Source organism: Coregonus lavaretus (genome assembly GCF_964263955.1).
Source record: "Coregonus lavaretus genome assembly, chromosome: 4".
Taxonomy (NCBI): Eukaryota; Metazoa; Chordata; class Actinopteri; order Salmoniformes; family Salmonidae; genus Coregonus; species Coregonus lavaretus.
Window position 1 is genome coordinate 44,043,545 of NC_139991.1, and position 25,825 is coordinate 44,069,369.

General features: G+C 43.6%; 1 protein-coding gene across 4 annotated transcripts in view; it reads left to right on the forward strand.

The window, feature by feature from the left end:
• The window catches only part of LOC311128295 (lysine-specific demethylase 2B-like), a 58,371-nt gene that overhangs the window by 19,441 nt on the left and 13,105 nt on the right, over positions 1–25,825 (forward strand). For all 4 annotated transcript variants that reach the window (XM_084160379.1, XM_084160380.1, XM_084160381.1 and 1 more), the window contains 6 exons: positions 5,551–5,644; positions 6,057–6,210; positions 6,403–6,518; positions 10,761–10,887; positions 13,713–14,134; positions 16,678–16,764. In XM_084160379.1, the coding sequence (XP_084016505.1) occupies positions 5,551–5,644; positions 6,057–6,210; positions 6,403–6,518; positions 10,761–10,887; positions 13,713–14,134; positions 16,678–16,764 (1,000 nt within the window). The remainder of the gene's footprint in view (positions 1–5,550; positions 5,645–6,056; positions 6,211–6,402; positions 6,519–10,760; positions 10,888–13,712; positions 14,135–16,677; positions 16,765–25,825) is intronic.

Genomic DNA, 25,825 nt, shown 5'->3' on the forward strand with positions numbered 1-25,825 from the left:
TGTTGTTCACTTCCTCTGATGGCTCTAGATGGTTGCTAGGCAGCGGGGCTCTTTCATGGTGGAGGGCGGTTCTTCACAGGGTGCAGAAGTGACTACGGATCCTCCTCAGCCAATGAGCTGCCAGCATTAGGGCATAGCTCGCACTCCAGAGCCAATTGTGCCCTCCCTTTCATCCTCTCTCTCCACTCTATCTTGCTCTCTTTCTTTCACTCTAATATTCTCTCTCCTTCTCCCAGTTTCTTACTCTCTCTCTTTACTAAATGGAGCCCTCCGTAGATGGAGAGGCAGGGAAATAAAAGCCAGAAATAAAAGCCATAGCAGTTCTCTCCTGTCTGGTCGGTGACCAGCGCATGGGGGGGGGCTGGTCCTGAGCGAACCGGCTCAGAGAGAGGAATAACTATCGGGTACGTCTCTGTCTTTCATTGGAAAAATCTGCTGGTATTTAGAAATGTCGGGAGTACTCTACCATGTCATTTCACTTCGATTTATTTCCCCCCTCTTTTAATGGATACGCTCATGGGCTGGTGTGATTGATTGTGAGTGTTGTTTGTAGTGGGATGTTGGGCTCTTAGCCCAGGGTCTGGTCACTCTCTGTCCATAGGAGAAACTGCTGCCAATAGGATGGGGATCTGTGTGTGTGATTATGTGAGTGTCTCACAGGTTCAGCAGATGGGCCCTCAGTTTATAATAATTGCAACAGACGGGGGTGGAGATAGTTCTATCATAAACATCTGTGAATGTGTAGGAGGCCTATATTTGCTTTTTTGTGTTTATTTGTCTGTGTTTGCAAGTCTGGTATTCATAATGTAAAGAGAGTGAATATGAAGTCTGTAAGCCATACAGTATTATGCGTCATGTTCCGTTGAGTGTAGATGATATTTATGTCTATACAATTGGCTCCAATCAAGCACCGTCCACAGGGTATGTCATGTTGTTGCAAAATGGAGTGATAGCCTTCCTTCTTCAATATCCCTTTTACCCTGTTCAAATCTCCCACTTTACCACCACCAAAGCACCCCCAGACCATCACATTGCCTCCACCATGCTTGACAGATGGCATCAAGCACTCCTCCAGCATCTTTTCATTTGGTCTGCGTCTCACAAATGTTCTTCGTTGTGATCCGAACACCTCAAACTTCGATTTTTTCTGTCCATAACACTTTTTCCCAATCTTCCTCTGTCCAGTGTCTGTGTTCTTTTGCCCATCTTAATCTTTTATTTTTATTGGCCAGTCTGAGATATGGCTTTTTCTTTGCAACTCTGCCTAGAAGGTCAGCATCCCGGAGTCGCCTCTTCACTGTTGACGTTGAGACTGGTGTTTTCGGGTACTATTTAATGAAGCTGCCAGTTGAGGACCTGTGAGGCATCTCTTTCTCAAACTAGACACTAATGTATTTGTCCTCTTGCTCAGTTGTGCACCGGGCCTCCCACTCTTCTTTCTATTCTGGTTAGATCCAGTTTGCGCTGTTCTGTGAAGGGAGTTGTACGAGATCTTCAGTTTCTTGGCAATTTCTCGCATGGAATAGCCTTCATTTCTCAGAACAAGAATAGACTGACGAGTTTCAGAAGAAAGTTCTTTGTTTCTGGCCATTTTGAGCCTGTAATCAAACCCACAATTGCTGATGCTCCAGATACTCAACTAGTCTCAAGAAGGCCAGTTTTATTGCTTCTTTAATCAGCACAACAGTTTTCAGCTGTGCTAACATAATTGCAAAAGGGTTTTCTAATCATCAATTAGCCTTTTTAAAATGATAAACTTGGATTAGCAAACACAACGTGCCATTGGAACACAGGACTGATGGGTTGCTGATAATGGGCCTCTGGACGCCTATGTTGATATTCCATTAAAAATCAGCCGTTTCCAGCTACAATAGCCATTTACAACATTAAAAATGTCTACACTGTATTTCTGATCAATTTGATGTTATTTTAATGGACAAAAAATTGCTTTTCTTTCGAAAACAAGGACATTTCTAAGTGACCACAAACCTTTGAACGGTAGTGTATAATAAAGAAATGTCAATAGAAAACAGGTAAAATGAAACCAAATGCAGCTAGTTTGCAGTCTATCCAGCTTCAGTTTGAAGTGATTGTGTTAGCTGTGTTGTTGGCTAGCTTCTCTGAACAACAGTGTCCTGACGAGAGAACACATTTTCTATGCCAGGCGAAATCGCACCTCATTAGCTCATTGTAATGGATGTATCCAAATAAATGTCACTAGAAAACAGCTTAAACAAACTCAAATGCAGCTACTTTGCTGTATTCTGGCTGCACTGTTTGACGTGACTGTAATTTAGCCGTAGTTGGCTAGCTAGCAAGCAAGGGATAAGAACTTTTCCAGCCAGTATGGCAATGGAACATTTAGAATGAACGACTGGGTCGCGCCCTTAGATACAGAACAAAAATACTTTAACAGTTGGGTCGCGTCTCTGGCAACCTAACCGATAGAACGAAAGACCAGCCGGCTTGGGTAGCAACCTCAGATTTGTATCGGGACTATATCTCGTGGAAGGATGAAATAGTATGGATGAGGTGTCCTTCTCCCTCAGAGTATGTGCTTACACTGGCAGTTACCACCATTACCTCAGTCAAGGTCATACTCCTGTAAACCCTCTCCTCGGGTCTCTCTGTGGGAGGGAGCAGATACACCACAGTGGGAAGGATGACAAGCCTGTATCTCTCTGACTGGCCTCATACAGTAGGAGCCAGCGGAGGCTGGAGAACTATAACTTAGCCCCCGACTTATGTAACTAGACCAAATTAAATGATATGTACGGATGAAATTAGCTGCGTTGACAGGATGGGAATGGTCTGTATTTTATGAGCTCTTGCGACTGACTGGATCAGAGGAGGCAAACAAGCTTGTATTGATCAGTTGGTGTTATGGAGGCTCCCTGGCGGACTCATGCTGCCAAGAGAGGTTATTTGTCCTGCAACAGGAACCGGGGTTGTGTCGATCAGTGTTTGGTATAGAATTGGTGTATTGTTTGTTCGTCACTGATGTTGGATGTCCCATGGCTTGAATAGTGGAATTACAACCCTGTAAAAGGCTTTGAATTAGAAATATCACAACCTTTTTTATCAAACACTCAGTGTGTGGTATGGATGGACCTGTAGCTAGCAATAATATTACCTGATGTAGGGTCTAGATCTGAGAAACCTGGCGAGTAGAATACCTGTGCTGACTTTAAAATGATCCCAGGGGAATGGATACACCATTTTGCAGTAGCCTACATACAAATCAAACCACCTAACAAAAATCATGACTGTGGCTTTAACCATAATGTGCATTGTTTCCCCTATATTCATTTAGCAGCTGTGGCCTGCAGCTGCTAAATAGTTGCCGCCACTCCAAAATAAATGATTTTTTATTTAAGTAAATGTTTATTTTGTTTTGAGAGAGAGAGAGAGAAAATTGCGATTGGTAAAACGTATTCCGTGTAAACTTAAAGCTGCAATATGTTACGTTTTGGGCGACCCAACCAAATTCACATACAAATATGTGTTTATAGATCTGTCATTCTCATTGAAAGCATGTCTAAGAAGTGGTAGATCTGTTCTATGTGCACTATTTCTATGCTTCCCGTTCTTAAGTTGAGTTTTTGCGTCTTTTACTTTCGGTTTTGTACACCAGCATCAAACAGAAATTAGGCGAACTATTAGAATTGTAGCAATTTTAGCCTTTTCTGCACAGTGCATCTTTAAATGACTAAAACCAGATATATAAAGTATGTAGAAAAGATAATGGCACTTAATATATTTTTAATAAGATCATCTTTGAGAACTGACAATCACAAAAATAAAACTAGACTGTCAAGGAGAATAAAACATTTAAAAAATGTGATGGCATGGGGCTCCCATTGATTTTGTTATAATATTTGATTCACTCCGATGCATAAGAACACAGCATAAGCCGTGGCAAAATGTGTAGAATTGCAGGAAATGAGCTTAAAACTAAACAAAAATTAGGAAATCTCTGCGGCCAAGAGGACAGCCTCTAAAAATGTTCGTTCAGAGACCGCGCCATTGGCCATGGCCACAGATTTATACATAGATTTAAGTCAAAACTGTAACTTGGACACTGAGGAACATTCACTGTCTTGGTAAGCAATTCCAGTAGATTTGGCCTTGTGTTTTAGGTTATTGTCCTTCTGAAAGGTGAATTCATCTCCCAGTGTCTGGTGGAAAGCAGACTGAACCAGGTTTTCCTCTAGGATTTTGCCTGTGCTTAGCTACATTTTTCTTTTTTATCATTAACTCCCCAGTCCTTAACGATTACAAGCATACCCATAACATGATGCAGCCACTACTATGTTTGAAAATATGGAGCGTGGTACTCCATAATGTTTGGGACAGATCCAATACAACACATAATACTTTTTATATTCAGGACAAAAAGTGAATTGCGATGACACATTTTTTGCAGTATTACTTTAGTGCCTTCATGCAAACATGATGCATGTTTTGGAATATTTTCATTCTGTACATGCTTCCTTTTCACTCTGTCAATTAGTTTAGTATTGTGGAGTAAAACTACAATGTTTTTTTCTTTCTCCTATCACAGCCATTAAACTCTAACTGTTTTAATGTCACCATTGGCCTCATGGTGAAATCCCTGAGCGGTTTCCTTCCTCTCCGGCAACTGAGTTAGAAAGGACGCCTGTATCTTTGTAGTGACTGGGTGTATTGATACACCGTCCAAAGTATAATTAATAACATCACCATGCTCAAAGGGATATTCAATGTCTGCTTATTTTTTATTTTTTACCTATCTACCAATAGGTGCCCTTCTTTGCGAGGCATTGGAAACCCTCCCTGGTTTTTGTGGTTGAATCTGTGTTTTGAAATTCACTGCTCGACTGAGGGACCTTACAGATAATTGTATGTGTGGGGTACAGAGATGAGGTAGTCATTCAAAAATCATGTTAAACACTATTATTGCACACAGAGTGAGTCCATGCAATTTATATGACTTGCTAAGCAAATTATTTCTCCTGAACTTTAGGCTTTCCATAAGAAAGGTGTTGAATACTTATCGACTCAAGACATTTCAACTTTTCTTTTTTAAATTAATGAGTAAAAATGGCAAAAAACATTCCACTTTGACATTATGGGGTATTGTGTGTGTGTGTGTTCTCTTAGCCCATTTGTGGTTATAGATTATTTTTGTTGTTGGTTGGAATACAGTATTGGTAGATGTAGCGAATTTCAACCAGATATTGGGGTTGTTCCAAATTGGTTGAACTGCTTGTTTCGAAGGAATAAATCAGACATTTTCGCCCAAATAGCTTCCATATTCAGTTGTACAACATGTACTGGAATGTTGCAATGCTATAGTTTCTGGGATAAGAACAGTGAACAAAAATGTGCTCACTGAATGTTTATTTTATATACTTGGTGACCATACTGCACGTTTTATTTACCCTTTTCTGTTCATGATGTTCATTCAGCTCAGTATCTAACCTATGGTCTTTATATGGTCCCTCAGGTTCATTATAACTATGCAGATGCAGGGTCTCTTCATCCATCCCTCTCATCTCTCCTCTGTAGGTACTGTTTGATGAGCGTGAAGGGCTGCTATACTGACTTCCATATTGATTTCGGGGGCACGTCTGTGTGGTATCACGTTTTCAAGGGAGGGAAGGTAAGTTCATGTATTTTTTTTATAGTATGTGACAAACATCAGTGCATCCACCTGAGTCTCTGGTGTACCCTCCCCCAATGCTGGTACTGTATATGTATCAGATTTCTGTAGAAGCGCTACAAATTAACCTGTCCCCTGTTTGTCTCAGCGATGGCTGCAGAAGTCACAGGATTGTTGCTAGGGTGTCCGTATGCACGCCTTTGAGGGATCTCATTATATAAACTGGCAAAGGTCAAGCTAGAGCAAGAAGAGGAAGAGAAACATTGTGATAGGATAGTCAAATCTACGAAATGTGCTGACTTCTCTAATATAAGATGTAACCTTGAGTACTGTTAACATAGAAATATCACCCTTGTTTTAGATGTTTACCAAAGCTGCATCCCCAACTTTTCACACCCTGTCCTGTCCTCAGGTGTTCTGGCTGGTGCCTCCGACGCCTCATAACCTTGCCCTGTATGAGGACTGGGTTCTGTCAGGCAAGCAGAATGACATCTTCCTGGGAGACCGTGCAGATGGCTGCCAGAGGGTGGAGCTGAAACAGGGCTACACCTTCTTCATCCCCTCTGGTGAACTGCCTAGCATTGAGTTTTGATGTATTCCTATCATATTATCGTTAAGATTATCGTAACAAACCATACAGTACATGCACTGCTTTATTCAAGCATGTGTTTGAGGACATGTTTGGGCATGCTATGTCTGTCTATGTTTTCAGTGGGTCAGCTGGTTCTCATGATGTTTGGCTGGCTGTCCTGTTTCAGGCTGGATTCATGCAGTCTACACCCCTGAGGACACGCTGGTGTTCGGCGGCAACATTCTGCACAGCTTTAACATTCCCATGCAACTCTCTATCTATGAGATAGAGAACAGGACTAAGGTAGGCTGTCATACAGGTGTCCCACTTCTGACGCTTCATTCCAGCTATGACCATTAGTAAATCTAAACTGTGTCTCTACAATGAAGATGGATGGGGAAACAGCCTTACCGCATACAAACAAGTCAAGGTCACTTAGTTTGCTGCGTCAATGAGTGTGAGAACTGAATAGGCCCTTCCTCAGCCATACCTCTTTTGGTTTTTACAGATCTGAACAGGATAGGTGAAGTAATATGAAAGAAGCTAGGGATTGGAATGGGACTGGGCAGGAATGTAACACCGTAAGGCACACAAGTGCTGAATGTGCAGTCATTTGCATTACCATCCAATTGAGAAGCAGACTGATATGCTAATGGTTTGCAGATGAGAATGAGGGCTTTTCCCCCCCTGCTTTTATTAAAAATGCCATCCATATTCATGTGGAAATGGAGTCTGTGACAGGAGTGCCTGTTTAATCAGAATACAGCTCTACAAGGACTGAAATGAGTCATGGAGCTTGTTTCATATTAGCAGCCAGGAAAGAGGGACAAGCCTGTAGGCCTATTTGTTTATCTCATCTTTTCACACAAACTCCCAAGGGCTTCATATGTTGATCAAATATTATGTATGACACCCGACAAGGCCCAAATCCCTGTCATTCGCAGGAGAAAGAGACAGAGATATCGTGGACGTAGGTTGGGGTGCCTCGTAAGGATCCGACGGCGAGCGAGTAAACTGCCTCTTCCATCAATCCTATTAGCCAATCTTCAATCATTGGAAATTAAATTAGATTACCTAAGATTACGCTTATCCTACCAACGGGACATTAAAAACTGTAATATTTTATGTTTCACCGAGTCGTGGCTGAACGACGACATGGACAGCATAGCTAGCGGGCTATACGCTACATCGGCAGGATAGAACGTCTGACTCTGGTAAGACAAGGGGTGGCGGTTTGTGTATATTTGTAAACAACAGCTGGTGCACAAAATCAAATACTAAGGAAGTCTCGAGGTTTTGCTCGCCTGAGGTAGAATATCTGATGATAAGCTGTAGACCACACTATTTACCAAGAGAGTTCATCTATATTTTTCATAGCTGTCTATTTACCACCACAAACCAATGCTGGCATTAAGATTGCACTCAATGAGCTGTATAAGGCCATAACTAAACAGGAAAACGCTCATCCAGAGGCAGCGTTCCTAGTGGCCGGGGACTTTAATGCAGGGAAACTTAAATCCGTTCGACCTCATTTCTACCAGCATGTTAAATGTGCAACCAGAGGAAAAAAACTCTAGACCACCTTTACTCCACACACAGAGACACATACAAAGATCTCCTTCGCCCTCCATTTGGCAAATCTGACCGTAACTGTATCCTCCTGATTCCTGCTTATAAGCAAAAACTAAAGCAGGAAACACCAGTGACTCGGTTAATAAAAAAAAGTGGTCAGATGACGCAGATGCTAAGCTACAGGACTGTTTTGCTAGCACAGACTGGAACATGTTCCGGGATTCTTCAGATAGCATTGAGGAGTACACCACATCAGTCACTGGCTTCATCAATAAGTGCATCGATGACGTCGTCCCCACAGTGACCGTACGTACATACCCCAACCAGAAGCCATGGATTACAGGCAACATCCGCACTGAGCTAAAGGGTAGAGCTGCCGCTTTCAAGGAGCGGGACTCTAACCTGGACGCTTATAAGAAATCCCGCTATGCCCTCCGACGAACCATCAAACAGGCAAAGAGTCAATACAGGACAAAGATTGAATCGTACTACACCGGCTCTGACGCTCGTCGGATGTTGCAGGGCTTGAAAACTATTACAGACTACAAAGGGAAGCCAGACGCGAGCTTCCCAGTGACACAAGCCTACCAGACGAGCTAAACCACTTCTATGCTCGCTTTGAGGCAAGCAACACTGAAGCATGCATGAGAGCACCAGCTGTTCCGGATGACTATGTAATCATGCTCTCCGTAGCTGATGTGAGTAAGACTTTTAAGCAGGTCAACATTCACAAGGCCGCAGGGCCAGACAGATTACCAGGACGTGTACTCCGGTCATGTGCTGACCAACTGGCAAGTGTCTTCACCGACATTTTCAACATGTCCCTGACTGAGTCTGTAATATGTTTCAAGCAGACCACCATAGTCCACGTGCCCAAGAACACTAAGATAACCTGTCTAAATGACTACCGACCTGTAGCACTGACGTCTGTAGCCATGAAGTGCTTTGAAAGGCTGGTCATGGCTCACATCAACACCATTATCCCAGAAACCCTAGACCCACTCCAATTTGCATACCGCCCCAACAGATCCACAGATGATGCAATCTCTATTGCACTCCACACTGCCCTTACCCACCTGGACAAGAGGAACACCTACGTGAGAATGCTATTCATTGACTACAGCTCAGCGTTCAACACCATAGTGCCCTCAAAGCTCATCACTAAGCTAAGGATCCTGGGACTAAACACCTCCCTCTGCAACTGGATCCTGGACTTCCTGACGGGCCGCCCCCAGGTGGTAAGGGTAGGTAGCAACACATCTGCCACGCTGCTCCTCAACACGGGGGCCCCTCAGGGGTGCGTGCTCAGTCCCCTCCTGTACTCCCTGTTCACCCATGACTGCATGGCCAGGCACGACTCCAACACCATCATTAAGTTTGCCGACGACACAACAGTGGTAGGCCTGATCACCGACAACGATGAGACAGCCTATAGGGAGGAGGTCAGAGACCTGGCCGTGTGGTGCCAGGATGACAACCTCTCCCTCAACGTGACCAAGACAAAGGAGATGATTGTGGACCACAGCGGGAAAAAAATAGGACTGAGAACGCCCCCATTCTCATCGACGGGGCTGTAGTGGAACAGGTTGAGAGCTTCAAGTTCCTTGGTGTCCACATCACCAACGAACTGTCATGGCCCAAACACACCAAGACAGTCGTGAAGAGGGCACGACAAAGCCTATTCCCCCTCAGGAGACTGAAAATAATTGGTATGGGTCCTCAGATCCTCAAAAAGTTATACAGCTGCACCATCGAGAGCCTCCTGACTGGTTGCATTACCGCCTGGTATGGCAACTGCTTGGCCTCCGACCGCAAGGCACTACAGAGGGTAGTGCGTACGGCCCAGTACATCACTGGGGCCAAGCTTCCTGCCATCCAGGACCTCTATACCAGGCAGTGTCAGAGGAAGGCCCTCAAAATTGTCAGACTCCAGCCACCCTAGTCATAGACTGTTCTCTCTGCTACCGCACGGCAAGCGGTACCGGAGCGCCAAGTCTAGGTCCAAAAGGCTTCTCAACAGCTTCTACCCCCAAGCCATAAGACTCCTGAACAGCTAATCATGGCTACCCAGACTATTTGCACTGCCCCCCCACCCCCACCCCATATTTTTACGCTGCTGCTACTCTGTTAATTATTTATGCATAGTCACTTTAACTCTACCCACATGTACATATTACCTCAACTAGCTGGTGCCCCCGCACATTGACTCTGCACCGGTACCCCCCTGTATATAGCCTCCCTACTGTTTTTACTTCTGCTCTTTTTTTCTCCACCTTTTTGTTGTTTTATTTTACATTTTTATTGAGAAATAAATGCGTTGTTGGTTAAGGGCTGTAAGTAAGCATTTCATGGTAATGTCTACACCTGTTGTATTCGGCGCATGTGGCAAATAAAATTTGATTTGATTTTGTGTGTATGCATGTGTTTGTACTGTATGACCTATACAGAGGGATGCCTAGAAAGATTTCACCCTCCTTATTCTGATATTCTTTACAATAATATGATCAGAGTAGTTATTGTAATGATATGGATGCAAGTCCTGCAGGCTTTGCGATTTATATGGATACTTGGTTGAATGTGGCTTTCTCAGATATGATGGATAGCTGGTAGGAAGCTTCAGCTTTGCAGGTAGTATAGTACTATTTTTGTTTCTGCTGGAGAAGAGGCATGAGCAAAACAACAGCGACAGTTTCATATGCTCCCCAGGGCTGGGCACGTTATGTTCGCTCTATTTTTACACCTGAAGATAGAAATGGTGTTAGAGAAAGGAAATGATCATCACTTTTGAAAACAAAACCCTTGTTGGCAATCACAGAGGTCAGACGTTTCTTGTTGTTGGCCACCAGGTTAGCACACATCTCAGGAGGGAAAAAATTGTAGGAGATTAAACATGGTAATGACTACTCTCGTTGTCTTTTTATTAAGCCTTTTGTTCTCTCAGATTGTGAAAGTTTCTTTCCAAACTCGTTTCAGGTTAATTCCAAGTTCCGCTACCCATTCTACCATGAGATGTGCTGGTATGTCCTGGAGAGGTACGTGCACTGTCTGACCAAGCGTTCCCATCTCACTCCGGAGTTCCGTAGAGAGCCTCTGCTAATCGGTGAGTGAGCCCAGCTAATGGCGCTATTTAACCCCGAGTGTGTCTATGAATACTGGTTCTATCCTGAGAGCTCTTATGGGGAGCCTTGCCTTGCACTCTTGTTGTAATTAAATCAAATCATATGTTATTTGTCACATGCGCCAAATACAACCGGTGTAGACTTTACAGTGAAATGCTTACTTAACCAACAATGCAGTTTTAAGAAAAAATATGTTTTAAGTGAAAGATAGATCAGTAAAACATTTAAGAGTTGCAGTAAAATAACAGTAGTGAGGCTGTATACAGGGGGTACCGGTACAGAGTCAATGTGCGGGGGCACAGGTTAGTCGAGGTAATTGAGGTAATATGTACATGTAGGTAGAGTTAAAGTGACTATGCATAGATAATAAACAGAGATAAACAGATAGTAGCAGCAGCGTAAAAGAGGGGGTGGGGACAATGCATATAGTCCGGGTAGCCATTTGATTAGCTGTTCATGAGTCTTATGGCTTGTGGGGTAGAAGCTGTTAAGAAGCCTTTTGGACCTAGACTTGGCACTCCGGTATCGCTGGCTGGAGTCTTTTGATAATTTTTAGGGCCTTCCTCTGACACCGCCTGGAATAGAGGTCCTGGATGGCAGGAAGCTTGGCCTCAGTGATGTACTGGGCCGTATGCACTACCCTCTGTAGTGCCTTGCGGTCGGAGGCTGAGCAGTTGCCATACCAGGCAGTGATGCAACCAGTCAGGATGCTCTCGATGGTGCAGCTGTAGAACGTTTTGAGGATCTGAGGACCTACAGTAAGGGGGAAAAAGTATTTGATCCCCTGCTGATTTTGTACGTTTGCCCACTGACAAAGACATGATCAGTCAAAAATGTTATAAATTGATTTGCATTTTAATGAGGGAAATAATTATTTGACCCCCTCTCAATCAGAAAGATTTCTGGCTCCCAGGTGTCTTTTATACAGGTAATGAGCTGAGATTAGGAGCACACTCTTAAAGGGAGTGCTCCTAATCTGAGCTTGTTACCTGTATAAAAGACACCTGTCCACAGAAGCAATCAATCAATCAGATTCCAAACTCTCCACCATGGCCAAGACCAAAGAGTTCTCCAAGGATGTCAGGGACAAGATTGTAGACCTACACAAGGCTGGAATGGGCTACAAGGCCATCGCCAAGCAGCTTGGTGAGAAGGTGACAACAGTTGGTGCGATTATTCGCAAATGGAAGAAACACAAAAGAACTGTCAGTCTCCCTCGGCCTGGGGCTCCATGCAAGATCTCACCTCGTGGAGTTACAATGATCATGAGAACGGTGAGGAATCAGCCCAGAACTACACGGGAGGATCTTGTCAATGTTCTCAAGGCAGCTGGGACCATAGTCACCAAGAAAACAATTGGTAACACACTGAGCCGCGAAGGACTGAAATCCTGCAGCGCCCGCAAGGTCCCCCTGCTCAAGAAAGCACATATACAGGCCCGTCTGAAGTTTTGCCAATGAACATCTGAATGATTTAGAGGAGAACTGGGTGAAAGTGTTGTGGTCAGATGAGACCAAAATCGAGCTCTTTGCCATCAACTCAACTCGCCGTGTTTGGAGGAGGAGGAATGCTGACTATGACCTCAAGAACACCATCCCTACCGTCAAACATGGAGGTGGAAACATTATGCTTTGGGGGTGTTTTTCTGCTAAGGGGACAGGACAACTTCACTGCATCAAAGGGACGATGGACGGGGCCATGTACCGTCAAATCTTGGGTGAGAACCTCCTTCCCTCAGCCAGGGCATTGAAAATGAGTCATGGATGGGTATTCCAGCATGACAATGACCCAAAACACACGGCTAAGGCAACAAAGGAGTGGCTCAAGAAGAAGCACATTAAGGTCCTGGAGTGGCCTTGCCAGTCTCCAGACCTTAATGCCATAGAAAATCTGTGGAGGGAGCTGAAGGTTCGAGTTGCCAAACGTCAGCCTCGAAACCTTAATGACTTGGAGAAGATCTGCAAAGAGGAGTGGGACAAAATCCCTCCTGAGATGTGTGCAAACTTGGTGGCCAACTACAAGAAACGTCTGACCTCTGTGATCGCCAACAAGGGTTTTGCCACCAAGTACTAAGTCATGTTTTGCAGAGGGGTCAAATACTTATTTCCCTCATTTAAAATGCAAATCAATTTATAACATTTTTGACATGCATTTTTCTTGATTTTTTTGTTGTTATTCTGTGTCTCACTGTTCAAATAAACCTACCATTAAAATTATAGACTGATTATGGCTTTGTCAGTGGGCAAACGTACAAAATCAGCAGGGGATCAAATACTTTTTTTCCCTCACTGTATGCCAAATCTTTTCAGTCTCCTGAGGGGGAATAGGCTTTGTCGTGCCCTCTTCATGACTGTCTTGGTGTGTTTGGACCATGATAGTTTGTTGGATGTGGACACCAAGGAACTTGAATCTCTCAACCTGCTCCCCTACAGCCCCGTCGATTACCACTCACAAGTGGGTAATGCTCTTATCCTTTGGAAAGAGCCAATGATATGACACATCTGTTTAATCAGTGAGATTGCCTTCTCATAGAAATGAGGATGATGATAATAATATTATAATAATATTCCATTTAGCAGACGCTTTTATCCAAAGCGATTTACAGTCATGTGTGCATACATTTTTACGTATGGGTGGTCCCGGGGATCGAACCCACTACCCTGGCGTTACAAGCGCCATGCTCTACCAATTGAGCTACAGAGGACCACAATAGCATGATGAAAGTGACTGAAATTATAATCTGACCGCAATGGTTACACAGCAGATTGGTTCCCTCATCTTTGCTCATCCTCCTTCTCTTCCTCAGACTTGGAGACTAAGATGAGCACAGAGAGCCCCTCCTCTGACTCCCGGAGTCAGGACATGGACGAGGAGGACTCCTGCGAGACGCAGCAGGGACGAGGTGAACAGGGTGACCGGTCTGCATTTGATGATCCCTGCTCTCCTGATAACAGGAAGGGTAATCCCAGCGGCCCTCAGCACCTCAAAGCTGCCTTGTCCAATGACTCTGAAGACAGCTGCATCCCCACCTCCACCCAGCCTCCAGAGTTCCCCAAAACCCCCTTTGCCTCGCCAGTCTCAGAGTCTCAGAGTAAATGGACTCATCTGACTGAGTTTGAACTAAAGGGCCTCAAGGCCCTTGTGGAGAAACTGGAAGCACTCCCCGAAAATAAGAAGTGTGTTCCAGATGGCATCAAGGACCCCCAGGCCCTGCTGGATGACATGAAGGTATGTGCCTCATCCAACTTAGTTCTCATGTATTTTCTGTCTTGTGTATACACTACCGTTCAAAAGTTTGGGGTCACTTAGAAATGTCCTTGTTTTCCATGAAAACATACATGAAATGAGTTTGAATAGGAAATATAGCAAAATGCATAGGAAATAATGATTTTTAATAAAAATAATAATTGTGTCCTTCAAACTTTGCTTTCGTCAAAGAATCCTCCATTTGCAGCAATTACAGCTCTGTCCATAGGAGAAACTGCTGCCAATAGGATGGGGATCTGTGTGTGTGATTATGTGAGTGTCTCACAGGTTCAGCAGATGGGCCCTCAGTTTATGATAATTGCAACAGACGGGGGTGGAGATAGTTCTATCATAAACATCTGTGAATGTGTAGGAGGCCTATATTTGCTTTTTTGTGTTTATTTGTCTGTGTTTGCAAGTCTGGCATTCATAATCTAAAGAGAGTGAATATGAAGTCTGTAAGCCATACAGTATTATGTGTCATGTTCCGTTGAGTGTAGATGATATTTGTCTATACAACGGGTGGGTCTAATCCTGGACGCTGATTGGTTAAAACCGCATTCCAGCTGGTGTCTATTCCACAAATTACCACCGGCTAAAGCTATGACGTTGAAATGCCTATTTAATCTGTTCCATCTCACTGCGCAATTCACTGTCTCATCAGCCCAGCCAGGCAATTTATAAACTTGATCTCCACTATAAAAAGCATCTAGACATTATCTCGGGACGAGACAGACAGACAGGCAGACAGCTTTTCTCAACCAGTCGAAATCATGAATCAGCTGGCATCATTTTTATGGATGGAATATATATATATATATATATATATATATATATATATATATATATATATATATATATATATATATATATATATATATATATAGTTTGGGGTCACTTAGAAATGTCCTTGTTTTCCATGAAATGAGTTTGAATAAGAAATATAGCAAAATGCATAGGAAATGTAGTCATTGACAAGGTTAGAATGATTTTTAATTGAAATAATAATTATCCTTCAAACTTTGCTTTCATCAAAGAATCCTCCATTTGCAGCAATTACAGCCTTGCAGACCTTTGGCATTCTAGTTGTCAATTTGTTGAGGTAATCTGAAGAGATTTCACCCCATGCTTCCTGAAGCACCTCCCACAAGTTGGATTGGCTTGATGGGCACTTCTTACGTACCATACGGTCAAGCTGCTCCCACAACAGCTCAATAGGGTTGAGATTCAGTGACTGTGCTGGCCACTCCATTATAGACAGAATACCAGCTGACTGCTTCTTCCCTAAATAGTTATTGCATAGTTTGGAGCTGTGCTTTGGGTCATTGTCCTGTTGTAGGAGGAAATTGGCTCCAATCAAGCACCGTCCACAGGGTATGGCATGGCGTTGCGAAATGGAGTGATAGCCTTCCTTCTTCAAGATCCCTTTTACCCTGTTCAAATCTCCCACTTTACCACCACCAAAGCACCCCTAGACCATCACATTGCCTCAACCATGCTTGACAGATGGCATCAAGCACTCCTCCAGCATCTTTTAATTTGGTCTGCGTCTCACAAATGTTCTTCTTTGTGATCCGAACACCTCAAACTTCGATTCGTCTGTCCATAACACTTTTTCCCAATCTTCCTCTGTCCAGTGTCTGTGTTCTTTTGCCCATCTTAATCTTTTCTTTTTATTGGCCAGTCTGAGATATGGCTTTTTCTTTGCAACTCTGCCTAGAAGGTCAGCATCCTGGAGTCGCCTCTTCACTGTTGACGTTGAGACTGGTGTTTTGCGGGTACTATTTAATGAAGCTGCCAGTTGAGGACCTGTGAGGCGTCTGTTTCTCAAACTAGACACTAATGTATTTGTCCTCTTGCTCAGTTGTGCACCGGGGCCTCCCACTCCTCTTTCTATTCTGGTTAGATCCAGTTTGCACTGTTCTGTGAAGGGAGTAGTACCCAGCGTTGTACGAGATCTTCAGTTTCTTGGCAATTTCTCGCATGGAATAGCCTTCATTTCTCAGAACAAGAATAGAGTTTCAGAAGAAAGTTCTTTGTTTCTGGCCATTTTGAGCCTGTAATCAAACCCACAATTGCTGATGCTCCAGATACTCAACTAGTCTCAAGAAGGCCAGTTTGATTGCTTCTTTAATCAGCACAACAGTTTTCAGCTGTGCTAACATAATTGCAAAAGGGTTTTCTAATGATCAATTAGCCTTCTAAAATGATAATCTTGGATTAGCAAACACAACGTGCCATTGGAACACAGGACTGCTGGGTTGCTGATAATGGGCCTCTGTACACCTATGTAGATATTCCATAAAAAATCAGCCGTTTCCAGCTACAATAGCCATTTACAACATTAACAATGTCTGCACTGTATTTCTGATCAATTTGATGTTATTTTAATGGACAAAATAATTGTTTTTCTTTCGAAAACAAGGACATTTCTAAGTGACCACAAACTTTTGAATGGTAGTGTATATCTGGATGTACAAGTACAAAACACAGGAACATACTTTACTCTTCTATCCGTTCCCCAGGTTGTCTTGAAGGAACATGAAGACGATGATCCCAAAATGGCTGCTACTGGAGTACCTGTGGTGTTCTGGCCCAAGAAGTCTGCCAAGGTGAGAATGCATGTTTGTTTCCTCAGTATTGTTTCTTTCATCTGATATCCTGCCTGTCCTCATTCTCTCTGTCTTGGACCAGTGAAGTAGGGATCATGTCCTATGGGAGAGTGGGGTAAGTTGAGCCACCCTTGTTTCTAGGAAACCATACAGAAAATTAACAATTTGACCAAATATTTAGGAAGAGGTCCTCATTTCATGGAGTCTGTGAAGGAAGAAATCACATGGGAAAAGTGGTAACAAGTTAGGTCCAAAAAACTGATTTTCATTTGTTAGAGGTTTCATGATGCTTCTATCTAAACCAAAGTAGATAATTTGAAGATTGTTCTATACATCAGTTGGGGTCTATATAAGCTTCAATATGAGGTCCTAAACCTAGCATGAAAGCGCATCCTTTTAACTGTGTGGGTTAATATAGTCAAAATGTTTGCCCTAGGTTAAGTTGAGCCAATGGCAAGTTAAGCATATTTGAAGTGTTTTCTTCCCAGGTCTAATGCAAGTCATTATCGCTGGGATATGAGGTAACAGCAGGGCCTGGCCTATGTTAAGTGTTAAAAAAGTACAATGTATTTGTTAGGTGTTAAGCGCTGTTAAAATATGCTTTAAAGTATTAAAAGACTAAAAGTGATTGTGTTGAATTGTTTGGGAAATAAAGATGGACATGGTGTAATATTTCATTCAGTACAGAAATCTGAAGGTGGCAAATTACCCAGGGTAAGTTGTTCCAAGAGACAATTTTTTGGGACAAGTTAAGTTTTCAAAACGATTGTTTACATGAATTCTGACTATTTCCAGGGATACACAACATCCTGAAATGTATGCAGATATCTTTGTTAGAAAGAATACTATACAGTGCATTCGGAAAATATTCAGACCCCTTGACGTTTTCCACATTTTGTTACGGTACAGCCTTATTCTAAAATTGATTCAATTGTTTTTACCCCCTCATCAATCTACACACAATACCCCATAATGACAAAGCAAAAACCTTTTTTTATTATTTCTTTGCTTAAAGATTAAGAAACTGAAATATAACATTTATATAAGTATTCAGACCCTTTACTCAGTACTTTGTTGAAGCACCTTTGGCAGCGATTACAGCCTTGAGTCTTCTTGGGTATGACGCTACAAGCTTGGCACACCTGTATTTGGGAGTTTCTCCCATTCTTCTCTGCAGATCCTCTCAAGCTCTGTCAGGTTGGATGGGGAGCTTCGCTGCACAGCTATTTACAGGTCTCTCCAGAGATGTTCGATCAGGTTCAAGTCCGGGCTCTGGCTGGGCCACTCAAGGACATTCAGAGACTTGTCCCGAAGCCACTCCTGCGTTGTCTTGGCTGTGTGCTTAGGAGTGATGCTGAATGTAAGAAATGGCTCAACTTACCCCTCTCCCCTATTTCTGGTGTGTGTGTGTCACTCTCTCTCACTTCATTCTCTCCTTCCCTAGAGCAGAGGCTGTACTTATTTCCATAAAATCGACTTAGCGGGCTGCAGAGTTGCCTAATGAGGAAGACAATGAGATTCTCCATGTTTTGCTCCTCATCTTCATGTCACAGCTGGGTCTGTTGGATAATTAACATTGTTTTTAAGTGTTCTTGTTTACCAAGCAAGAGCTTTGCGCTAAATGATAAAAGGTTCCCTTTCAGTCAGTCACTCAGTATAACATACTATGGGGAGTCAACGATCAATCCTGTTCACCTGAAGCAATCTAAAATCACGGCCAACGAGCCAATGTATGCCGCATCCATTTCCTTAATTCTTTGCTCTTCAGGTCGCAATTTGTAAACTTTTCAAGCACATGAAGGCTACGAGATTCGCCTCCGACTTAGGTGTCTGTTAGTGGGGAGAGAGTACTCGTCCCCCTAGATGTTGCAAGTTTTGGGCCTGGGGCCTTGGTATGGTTTTTGTGTTTGCTAAAAGCCAACTACTTTCTGCTCTGCTTGTAGCCAGTGCTTCCTTGCTTGAGTAAAATGGCCAGTCGTAAGAGGAAGTTCAAAAAGGCTAACCAGCCGGGTTTGAACCTCCGACCATGCTCTAGGGCATGTTGTTTCAAAATGAAAAGGAACGATACCCATCATTGAACAATGATGTGACATCATTTACTTTAAGTTTTCTGACAGTTGCTTTTTTGCTTGCATGCCATTTATTGCTGGCTAGACTAGCCTAGACCATACTTAAAGGGAGATGGCAAAGACGTGTTATGATTGGTCCGTCTGTATTTGTTCAGGCTTGATTGCATTGCAGATGGAAACTTATCGCGGCAAATTCAAATGGGTTTATGCAGATAGAACTTTCAAATTTTTCACTTAAAATGTACTTTTTCAAAAATTAACTTCACAGACATACTGAATGAAGAACCATCTAAAGATCTATTATATGTAACTAACTAATTTGACAATGTCAGAACCTTGTAGTCCCAAGGTCTCGATTTGTAGCTGAACAAGTCATTGCATGTATAGATTTTTTCTTTTTTACTTGACTTGAAAAAACTTGACTTGCTCTTAGAATGCATGACTTGGACTTGACTCGAGACTTTACCTGTTCTACTTGGGACTTGATTTGAGACTTGGACCTTGTGACTTAAGACTTGCTTGTGACTCGAATAATAGTGACTTGGTCCCACCTCTGGTGATAACTGTGCACAACAAGTTGGGGTTCCCCAAATACCTTTTGTGAGATTTTATCACTTGGATATACAGTGGGGAGAACAAGTATTTGATACACTGCCGATTTTGCAGGTTTTCCTACTTACAAAGCATGTAGAGGTCTGTAATTTTTTATCATAGGTACACTTCAACTGTGAGAGACGGAATCTAAAACAAAAATCCAGAAAATCACATAGTATGATTTTAAAGTAATTAATTTGCATTTTATTGCATGACATACATATTTGATCACCTACAAACCAGTAAGAATTCCGGGTCTCACAGACCTGTTAGTTTTTCTTTAAGAAGACCTCCTGTTCTCCACTCATTACCTGTATTAACTGCACCTGTTTGAACTTGTTACCTGTATAAAAGACACCTGTCCACACACTCAATCAAACAGACTCCAACCTCTCCACAATGGCCAAGACCAGAGAGCTGTGTAAGGACATCAGGGATACAATTGTAGACCTGCACAAGGCTGGGATGGGCTACAGGACAATAGGCAAGCAGCTTGGTGAGAAGGCAACAACTGTTGGCGCAATTATTAGAAAATGGTGACGGTCAATCACCCTCGGTCTGGGGCTCCATGCAAGATCTCACCTCGTGGGGCGTCAATGATCATAAGGATGGTGAGGGATCAGCCCAGAACTACACGGCAGGACCTGGTCAATGACCTGAAGAGAGCTGGGACCACAGTCTCAAAGAAAACCATTAGTAACACACTATGCCGTCATGGATTAAAATCCTGCAGTGCACGCAAGGTCCCCCTGCTCAAGCCAGTGCATGTCCAGGCCCGTCTGAAGTTTGCCAATGACCATCTGGATGATCCAGAGGAGGAATGGGAGAAGGTCATGTGGTCTGATGAGACAGAAATAGAGCTTTTTGGTCTAAACTCCACTCGCTGTGTTTGGAGGAAGAAGAAGGATGAGTACAACCCCAAGAACACCATCCCAACCGTGAAGCATGCACCGTATAGAGGGGAGGATGGATGGGGCCATGTATCGCGAGATCTTGGCCAACAACCTCCTTCCCTCAGTAAGAGCATTGAAGATGGGTCGTGGCTGGGTCTTCCAGCATGACAACGACCCGAAACACACAGCCAGGGCAACTAAGGAGTGGCTCCGTAAGAAGCATCTCAAGGTCCTGGAGTGGCCTAGCCAGTCTCCAGACCTGAACCCAATAGAACATCTTTGGAGGGAGCTGAAAGTCCGTATTGCCCAGCGACAGCCCGAAACCTGAAGGATCTGGAGAAGGTCTGTATGGAGGAGTGGGCCAAAATCCCTGCTGCAGTGTGTGCAAACCTGGTCAAGACCTACAGGAAACGTATGATCTCTGTAATTGCAAACAAAGGTTTCTGTACCAAATATTAAGTTCTGCTTTTCTGATGTATCAAATACTTATGTCATGCAATAAAATGCAAATTAATTACTTAAAAATCATACAATGTGATTTTCTGGATTTTTGTTGATAAAAATTACAGACCTCTACGTGCTTTGTAAGTAGGAAAACCTGCAAAATTGGCAGTGTATCAAATACTTGTTCTCTCCACTGTATATTATTTAGTATATGTAAAGATTAAATCAAGAATAGTCTGATGGGTGACAATATTAGCCTATCACTTGTGAATTATATATTATAATTTGTGAATGACGCCCAGCATAAGAAACAATACCTTTTTTTTGTGACTTATTCAGGTTGAAGTGTTCCTATGATAAAAATTACAGACCTCTACATGCTTTGTAAGTAGGAAAACCTGCAAAATCTGCAGTGTATCAAATACTTGTTCTCTCCACTGTAGCTGCTCCCAGTGTGGCTCATAGTGTTCTTATGGCTGGGTCCAGGAGTGGGTTTTAGGCAGCGCGCAGGTTGCACTTTATACAGGTTACCACAGTTCGCTGTGGGTTTGAGCCTTGGGTGCCGTGGCAGCACGCGAGTACACTGTTTCCGGGTCAATGCAGGCTTCCTGTGGGTTTGAGCCTCGGGCTGATGTGAATCATCGACTCTGGTCGATGCAATGCATCGCACGTGTGCGCTTTACAAAGTTACGACAGGTGTTCTGTTGTTTTGGACTTGCGGTTCCTTGTGCGAGTTCTGACATTTCACGCTTGCAAGGTAAGTATTGTTCTTGGAATCGTGGGGTCTAGGGACTTGGGCTGCAGTAGCAGCATGTCAGTGTGCATAGCCAAGTTGCAGCAGGTTCTGGTTCCTTATGAGGCTCTGATAAGTGGCTTCTGTTACCCCGTTATGGAGTCGGTGGAACCTGTGTGTGCTTGGGCTGCCGTGGGCCTACTAGTTTGGTACCCTCTGAGCCGGCTTGGGGCGTGATTGTTTGTCCCCGTAGTATGTTATATCGAGTCACCGAATGAAAGGGAACATACAGTTATGAATATAATTACTGTTCCCTGAAGGAGGGAACAAGGTATAACATGTTTGGGCCCACGCCGTCAGGGGGTTTGGGCTCGCTGAAGAGCGATACTGAATTGAGAAAATGGATGCAAGCCCTGGTATTATAGCCAGGAAGGCTGGGTGTGATTTCAGCTTGATTCAGGTGAATAGGATCGGTCGTTGACTCTTCCTGGTATGTTGTACCTTGTTCCCTCCTTCAGGGAACATTAGTTATATTCATAACTGTACGTTATGGATGATCTAGGCATACTGACCAGCTTGACAAAAAGTCTGATTTATCCATTTGTAGCAGGTCCAAAAATGCTAAATTGTGTCACTGCATCTCATAAGACATAATTTCTACTGCTGCGTTAAGACAGAATGGGGAAGGAATGGCAGCATAATTGAACATGGTCTGTGTGGAGCCCTTTAATCTTCTCTAACTTCCTGTATTGCATGTTAAGTTCTAAGCAACTACAGTACATCTGGAAATATAGTAGATGCCAGAGCAGAGCAATCAAATCCAGATCCACTGATTGCAGCGGGCAGGCAGGAAAGCAACAGACTAGATCAATCACTCACAGAGCAGTGTGATTGGGACACAATAGCAGATCTCTGCATTGTGCTAGATTTTGAGAATATACATCTGTGGTCTACTGCTCCTCCTGCCCGTCGGTCCCTTTAAATGCCAGGCGGTGATTCTGCGCGCTCTGTGTGCACCTTTGGTAATAAAACCCCATCTGTCTCTCTATTGGCTGGACTGGTCTGGTTTTCCTTCCCAGTGATCCTGCTCATGAATATCCCCCAGTTGCATTCTCTCTCCTAACTGGAAGAAGAGGGGCTCCCCTGCACATTTTCAAATACATTATCTGCATATGGTCTTCCCATTGGCTGCACTGCCTGCCTGTACTCCTCCCTCCCAGACCTAGCTTTTCCCTACTCATGAGCTAGCCTGCTCTGTGGCGCGGTGCTGTGTGCCTTGCCTTTGCTGGTGATTGTGGAGCAGGAGGGAGGGCCTGTGGGGTGGAAGACAGCTGCAGCAGGAGGAGGAGGCTTTAGGCTGGGGCTGGCTTCAGCCATGTCAGTTTGCTGTGAGCTGGTCGGGTTATGAAAACCAGTCATGGCCATGTCGCTGAGCGCTGACGATGAGGATTACGACTCAGAGGCTGAGCAGGTTAGTTAGCACACTGAACCCAACCCCTCGGGACAAAGCAAAGGAGAGGAATGTGTATGTGTGTGAGGCACAGCGACTTGAGCTGAGCAGTGGTAGATGTTGTAGGGATCTGGAGCCACCTAAAGAGAAATGCTGTTTCTGTGTCAGTGGTATCCTCCTTTCTCTTGTTGTTTCTTTTCATCCCTGTACTTTTCGGTGTGTGTGTGTGTGTGTGTGTGTGTGTGTGTGTGTACCTGGTAAGTGCAGGAAGAAGGCACTGACTGTTCAGACAGCAGTGTCACTCCTCAGGGCAGCTACTGGTTGTTCCAGAACAGGGAAGAAAAAAGAGATCAACAACAAGAATGCCGTGTGTGTGATCAGACCGAAAGATGCAGATTAGAGATTCATATTTTAATGGGTTCGTGTGAGCTTGTGTAAGCATGTACGAACAGGGAAGAATAAATCAGATGCATTTGAATAGATTTACTGTGTCTGCGTATGTGTATGGTAATGAGAGAAAATAAAGTTTGATGTGTAGCGTATGAATTGTGTTTGGCACAGCCTACAAATTGTGTATGTAAACAGTGAGGAAGATTTTGTGTTTGTGTATAGACTCCTCTGGATTCCACCCCCCTTTCCAATTGTACACTGACTGGGTTGTGATATCATTGGATACAGTTGAGTTCCTTCCGCAGATGAGATGGCGGAAGATCCCCCCCCCCCAGCCCCCCGTTTTTGCTGTAAATATTAACACAAACAGTTTGTACGTGGTGTTCATCAATATCAGATGAAAACATATCACCATTTCAAGGGTCTGGTTGCAGATTGTTGTACAGTGCTATGAGATATTGATAGATTGATTGAGGTAAATTGCAACAAGTTGTTAGTGAACGGTAACTTGTGAATTCCTTGTCCTTTTTGAGTGTTTGTTATAGCAAGAGCAAGTAAATCCCCCAGAAGCTTAAAATATAAGTGTAGTCAATGTTTGGACAACACTTTTTGGGGCATTGGTAACACGCCTTTTTGATTGCCATTTCCATGAAGTAGCCTCAAATAAATATTGTGATGTGATAACGATTCCTATTTTTTGACTACCTCTGGGCGATCACAGTGCCTCAGGTTCTGAGAAAGCCTTGCATCTATAATCCCTCGCTCACGTTTCCTCTTGAGGTTTATCAGCAGTATTTCATCTAAGATCACACATCATATGTGTTTGTACTGTATGACTGTGTGGGTATGGGCTATGCAAATTGAGTAGGTCCTCCTGTGTTCCGCTGTGACGCAGTAGCTTATTGCACTGTGGCTTCTACTCCTACTCCTCTGCTGAACCTCAGCTTTGCTGAGCTAAGGAATAGCCTGCTTATATAGAGTAACGCTCATCTTCATACCTTACAGCTACATCATGTACGTGTGTGTGATCTGGGAATGCATTACATCGTTTACAGATTAACCTGTCAAACTACTAGGCATTAAAGGCTTTGTTGCTGATGAGATGGAGAGGCTACATTTCTGATGTCATTGCACGTCCTTGCAAGGAGATGGCACGCTCCCCATACAGTCTCCATTGGGATATGATGTGGAACATCTGTCACTGAAAGTGATCCTAGCTTCCTGTGACCGTGATTATGGTAACTGAGACTGACTGATGGGTCAGTTCGGGTTCTGTGACTAGACTCTCTTCCTCTATGTAGATGGTGATTTAACCCCTTCTGTCACTGCTCAATAGGAATCACATTGTGCGTTTATCCCTTCAAGGGGTGTTGTATCCAGACATGGTGGAGACCAGGGGATTTTGGAGACAATGTGGAGGGCTGTCTGGAACATCTTTTCTCATGTGTGGTCCTTTGGCCTCCTGGCCTCAGGTCTGATCTCACGATAGAGCTACTCTTTTAAGGCAGGTTAACTTCAAGATCACTAAATGCTGTCAGGTAACAGGTTACATAAGGAAATCTGATATGGGAAATGGATGATATGTCAGTGTCTTGTTGCTTGTGACATACACAACATGACCAAAAGTATGTGGACACCCATTTCATGAAGCTCCCGACAAACAGTTATTGTGCTGATGTTGCGTCCAGAGGCAGTTTGGAGCTCGGTAGTGAGTGTTGCAACCGAGGACAGATGATTGTTACGTGCTTCAGCACTCGGCGGTCCTGTTCTGTGAGCTTGTTAAATAAGGAACACTTACCACTTCGCGGCTGAGCCGTTGTTGCTCCTAGACATTTCCACCTCATAATAACAGCACTTACAGTTGACCGGGGCAGCTCTAGCAGGGCAGAAATTTGAATAACTGACGTGTTGGAAAGGTGGCATCCTATGACGGTGCCACGTTGAAAGTCACTGAGCTCTTCAGTAAGTCCATTCTACTGCCAACGTTTGTCTATGGAGATTGCACGGGTGTGGCTGAAATAGCCAAATCCACAAATGTTGAAGGGGTGTCCACATACTTTTTGTATATATAGTGTTTGTCAAGGTGGTGACCGGTGACACAGGACAGGTCATGGAGCACTGTACTGTGTATGTCCATGCTTTGTTTCTTTTAGTTTTAGCAGTTCCTTGGCTCAGTCAGACCCCCAGTCTATAATCCTAACAGAGACCCTCGGATTCCACCACCGATTTAGATTTCCCCCAATATCCAAAATAATCCTCTCTGGCTGTTGCCTGGATCTCTGAATACCCCAGCCTGGACACTCTGCTTAGTGTCTACTTGTTTTAGGATAAGTCTAGAACAAGGCAAGGATTTAGCCTTGGACCCTGCTGTTCTTTTATGTGTGTTGATCAAATCGCTGATTGATTGTGTTTTCTCTGTCCAGTGGTAGCTGGGTTGGTTACAGTGCTGATGTATTTGTATATGACAGTAAAACATTATTTATGATGA